Source organism: Gymnoscopelus microlampas (genome assembly GCF_963454915.1).
Source record: "Gymnoscopelus microlampas genome assembly, chromosome: 10".
NCBI lineage: Eukaryota > Metazoa > Chordata > Actinopteri > Myctophiformes > Myctophidae > Gymnoscopelus > Gymnoscopelus microlampas.
In genome coordinates, this window is record NC_139947.1 from 22,434,169 (window position 1) to 22,439,667 (window position 5,499).

Here is a 5,499-nt window from a genome sequence, read left to right on the forward strand (position 1 = left end):
CTCCTTGGTTTGTTCGCACACTGGTGCAGCTGCTGAAACAGTAGTAGACTACACAGATAGATCAGATAGGAAGTTAAAACTTATAAAAACATGTTTATTTACAGTATATAGTATAACACAAGCTTTGAGCTTTAACTCCGCAAAAACAAATAGTTGTTTCCAGATGTTTTAACAATGAGGTGACGCTTGAGAAAGGTACGGCTCTGCTTTTTAATTTATCAAACACCATGTTCCCTTCATTAGAGATTAAATGGACTTGCATTGGGGCATGCTATAGATGTATTTAACTATTATTTAAAGATTTAGATTAAGGATCGATAACTTTAGTATGTGAATCACCTCACAAAGTGATCAGCTACCCATGTAATCGGTAGCCAGCATTCATACAGAAGGCTATAGGTAAGAATGAGGCAAAAACTGTGGTGTAAAAAGTACTCACATTTTTTAGTTAAGTAAAATGCGTTGCATTGCTTTCCACCACTGCATATATAGCCTACTAGTTAAAACGTGCATTTCAAACTTCTATTAGACTTTTTGATTGGCAAAACACTTTTTGTTTTAATGGACCCAGAAACCCCGATTTGTGTCAATAATAGGCCTACATTGGCTACTGTAGCCTGGTCTTCTTTTTTTCCCAGCTATTTTTGAATGAATTTTGAATGAAACTCCCATCTCTCTTTCCACTGTCCAATGACAAATAACTTGTACTGTGGAATTTATGACAGATTCCATTAGCATAATTACTTTTATTTAAACTATTTTTAAATGATTATGCTTAAGTTATGCTGGAGTGTGAATGAAGCTCCCCCTATTTCTTTCCACTGTCCAATAAGAAATATCTTGTAAATTGGCATTCATGACAGATGAAATTGTTGAGACTGAAATTATTACTTTTTAAGTAGGATGCCAAATTAAATGTTGACCAATTTACACATATTTTAGCAGGACCATTGCATAGAAACGATTCAATGTGTCCTGCACATTACCGGTCAGTAACACATTAACTATCCTTGGCCGAATGACCAGGTTTACAGCAGTTGTAAAGCAGAATGCACAATAATGTCCACTATGAAATCCTCTGTGTTGATTGAACTCTGAGCATGTACATGTGTACACTCACAGAGTTGCAAATGCATAAATCAACACTGAGGATTTTACAGTGTTGTTGAGGTTAATCAGAGGTCCTGACAGGTAGAAATTATCCTGATCTGTCTTTGCAGGTTGTGAAACTCTGCTGATCATGCCGCTGGTGGAATTCCTAGCAGGGACAATTTCAGGTAATATGAACATCTTTGGGACAAAGATTAAACATTGAGCATACAGTTGATAGGCTACTGTGTATTATGTTTGTTGACTTAGACATTGAACACACTGTTCATAATGTACATATTTGTACTGTAGACATTGACACACCTTTGATATGCAATATGTATGTTTGTACTTGTGCTTGTTACAGGCGCAGTGGGACTGGCTTTCGGACATCCACTGGACACTGTGAAGGTTAAATGATAAAATATTACACATTTATTGTGAGTAAATGCATGAAATCGGTTTTGTTTAATTTTCTCATCTTTGTTTCAGGTGCGCCTCCAAGCCCAGTCTATATACAAGGGGGTCTTTCACTGTGTGGCACAAACATACTCTCATGAAGGGGTAGGTTTCATTCAATACATTTAGAGCAGTGGTTCCCAACCTTTTCTGGACCCACCTGAAAATGTTAAAAGCATTTGCGGCCCACCCATCTGACCACTTATCACTTCTAAGGCAAGAGTCAGTATATTCACCAGGTGAAGTCAGCTGGCAGTAGAGCCCTCTCTCACCTTTCGAACCAATTGCCCACTTCCGAAAAGGTCCATTAATGTTTTTTTTTAAATACTAAAAACACATATTTTCTCTGTTATATGATCAATCATAATTTCGGGTTGTGATTTTATACTTGACTGTTGTCCCAGGTCCGTGGATTCTTCAAGGGCTTGGCATTTCCTGTCCTCACCACAGGCATCACCAACTCTGTTGTCTTTGGTTCCTATAGCAACGCTTTAGACTACCTCACTCAGTCTAGACGAAACGACCGTAGTCAAGGCAACCCCGCCTCCGCCACACAAGTATTTACAGCTGGCTGTTTTTCAGGCCTTGTACAGGTAATATGGAGACAAACTCATATATACAGTATGCACGTTGAGATGTTTTCTGCATTTCTACCATTGCACACATACACATTTTTGTCTCTTTGTTGTGCAGTGCATTGGTTTTGAGAATCCACCTTATAAATGTGATGATGATGATGATGATTATACCTGCTGTTGTCGCCCCAATACTTATACTGGCTTATATATTTTTTTGTGTGTATTATTATATTATAATAATACATTATAATAAAATATTATAAAAAATAGTATAATGCTACTGCTACTGTAACAACCCACATGCTCTCCTTCTGGAATCAATACAGATTTCATAACATTTTGAGTGGGTGCACCATTGTCTACCTATTTAGGGACACAGGAATTGCGACCCCAACCCTTAGCAGTGTTCCGTATTCGTGCTGTTGACCCACAGGACTACAAGCAGTGTGACTGATCAGATATTGCAAAATATTTTGTGAACAGGGAAATCTCATGAAATTGGTCTTGCATTGCTCTTTGAAAGGCATTGAGGACTACTGCTTTACTTTCAGGTTGTCGTTACGGCCCCCAGTGACCTGGTGAAGGTTCGTCTGCAGGGTCAGACCAACACTGCCAGATACCGCGGGCCCGCCCACTGTGTCACCATTATCCTCAGGGAGAAGGGTCTAAGGGGTCTGTATCGTGGAGGGCTGGCCCTCGCCTTGCGTGATGTGCCCTGCTACGGACTCTACTTCCTGCCTTATGAGGTTGTATGCAAAGCTCTGACTGAGAGCGGCAAACAGCCAGGTCAGTGCACAAGAGACATGACATCTCTGTTGTGTTTGGAGGTTTCTAAGTTCTGCATCTCCTCTCAGAGACGAGTACGTTCAGACATGAACACCAACCTGTGAGCCCAACAGCTTCTTGCTGAAAGATGTCACTCATTCATTTTAGTCTATCCTACAATCTCTGCTGTCCTCATCACCCAGTGCGGTTTGTTAACCTTGCCGCTATCTCCGATTATAACCATGATTACCCAACCAGTTTTTTACAATCATGTACGTTTATAGTATAACCCAATGTACTTCAGACCCGACACATGAAACCTTTCAGTCTTGAATGTAGACTTAAGACTGGACTTGGACAAGTCACGATCATGATTTAACATTCTTACAATTTGACTGCTTCAAGACTTGACTTGAAAATCTGACTTGTCCTGGTAAAATCCTTGAGCAATAGGCTCATTCAAATAACAATGCTACTTTAAATGTGACACTATCACAGGCCCACTGTAATTTAGCCAGCTGCTTGGCAAAAAGAAGCCTTGAGATAGTGTTTGTTTGGAGTAACTTTTGTAACTTGCTGGACACTCAAACGCATGAATATTCAGTTACGGGCATGGGTAGAGCTGGAGAATTGGACTCGGGTCTAGGGGTGGAGCAGTTAATAGAACTGATTGTCAAAGTGTAAAATAGAGTGTTTAATCAATTTGTTGATATTAAAAAACCCTTATAGAATCTTCGATGAATTGAAAAACTCGATAGTACAGCCCTACTCGATTCAGACTTGAGTAAAAAATGTGACTTAACATGTGACTTAACTTGGACTCGTTCTCAAATGACTTGAGACATTAATGTAATGTAATGTAATGTAATGTAACTTGCAATTGCTCTTCTCTGCTGTGCTATTTGTCATTCATGTCATTCTATTTAGTATAACACACTTTACAATAATGCATTATTGGTCTCCTAGGTCTTTCTCTATGCAATCATAGAGAAAGTCAACGTGTGTGAATGCACACAGCTACAATATGATCATTGAATGTAATATGTTTCTTCGGAGAGTAATGTGTCTAATGTGCTTAGTCCTGTATAGGACCATAAGGTCTGGTTAATATCTTATGTGTCTCTCCTGCATGTCCATTCTGACAAATCAAATTGATGAGCTTTAATGCATGTGTGTAAAGGCTTTTTGACAGTTGTAAATATATTGACCGTGACGTTTGTTTTCCTTCCTTCAGGCACGTTTGCCGTGTTGATGGGAGGCGGGGTGGCGGGCGTGGTGACGTGGGCCTTCGCCACGCCCATGGATGTGATCAAAGCTCGGCTGCAGATGTCAGGTGCCGGGGGCCGCGAGTACAGAGGGGTCCTGCACTGCATGAGGGTCAGCGTCAGGGAGGAAGGCGTCAGGGTCTTCTTCAAAGGCCTTCTCCTGAACAGCGTCAGGGCTTTCCCCGTCAATGCCATCACCTTCCTCAGCTACGAGAGTCTGATGAGGGTCTTGTGCCCACCGCCCGCGGCCTGAGTTAAAAGCTTGGGCTTCCTTCGCCTCGGGGGAATAATGGAAAAACTGCTCAGTATTTTGGAGATTCCCATTAAGGACCAGGGGAGACTGAGTGGCAGAGCAGCTTGAGGACATCTCTGACAAACGTGTTTGTTTTTTAGATCTGGGTGTATAAATGTTTTGCGAGAATGTATATGATGCTCTACATGCATGTAAGACGTTAAGTTTGGTTATTGGTCATGCAGCAGCGGTGTCTTAGCAAATGAAACAAACTCAAAACGCTTTCCACAATGGATCGTACAGTGTTATTGAAGGAATTGTCATTCCTTGCCCCCTATCGCCATGGTTGCATATGGTGAAAATTGTGTGTTATTCACCACCAATGCTAGTCATTGGGAAAAGTAGACTTCCACCCTGAGGATTCCTCCTCGTGTGAATCTGCTACTTAAGCATTAAAGTGCTTCTTGGTTGAAGGGGGTGGGCGACATCATAGAGGCGGGAAGTCTCTCGTGGTTCATTGCAGAGAAGACATTGGTTATTGGGATAGACTCAGAGGAGCGTTCGGTGTTGTTGCACTAATTCAGTGGAGACAATAGAACGAGAAATCTCTGTTAGTATTACATGAATCTTTGCCAATTTATTACCCCGTTGAAACAGGAAAAAAAACGAAAAGCGTGGTTCAGCATGTGATTAAATGAAACTAAGCACTAAATGTTTTGTTTTTTTATCTACAAGAAATTAAAGGGGTGCTGAAATGTCATTATTTACTACATTTGAACATTTTCTTTGTATGTTACTGCTATTTGTGTCTTTGTCAAGAAAATAGTAATCATTTTCCTTTTTATATTACTGAGTACAAAAGCCAAAGCATTTCCACATTGACCACATGGGGGCAACATAAACCAGTTCAAATCATAGTTATAGTGAACTTCATCAATAACACACCCTATGAGCTATGAACTTTTGTCAAATACAAACAAATGATTTCAAAGAAAAACAGAGACTTGTGACAAAGCATTATGCAGTTAGTTTGCCATTTAAGTTGTCAGTCTTTCTTTACAAGTATTAGTGTCACATCATGAGAGCATTAAGTCAATAATGGGAGATGGAC

The 5,499-nt window shown here is 40.3% G+C and overlaps 1 protein-coding gene across 2 annotated transcripts; it reads left to right on the forward strand.

The window, feature by feature from the left end:
• The first annotated feature begins 36 nt into the window (after window positions 1–36).
• On the forward strand, window positions 37–5,148 carry slc25a45 (solute carrier family 25 member 45). Of its 2 annotated transcripts, XR_014601600.1 has the most exons (8): window positions 37–195; window positions 1,221–1,277; window positions 1,457–1,500; window positions 1,582–1,653; window positions 1,953–2,141; window positions 2,678–2,912; window positions 4,126–4,756; window positions 4,794–5,148. XR_014601600.1 is itself a non-coding variant. In XM_084068434.1 (7 exons), the coding sequence occupies exons 2-7, from the start codon at window positions 1,241–1,243 to the stop codon at window positions 4,407–4,409; spliced, it is 861 nt and encodes a 286-aa protein (XP_083924560.1). In that variant the 5' UTR covers window positions 37–195; window positions 1,221–1,240; the 3' UTR covers window positions 4,410–5,148. The 2 variants fall into 2 exon arrangements, 1 of the variants encoding a protein (XP_083924560.1); XM_084068434.1 differs by having other exon boundaries at window positions 4,126–5,148.
• Window positions 5,149–5,499: the final 351 nt, after the last annotated feature.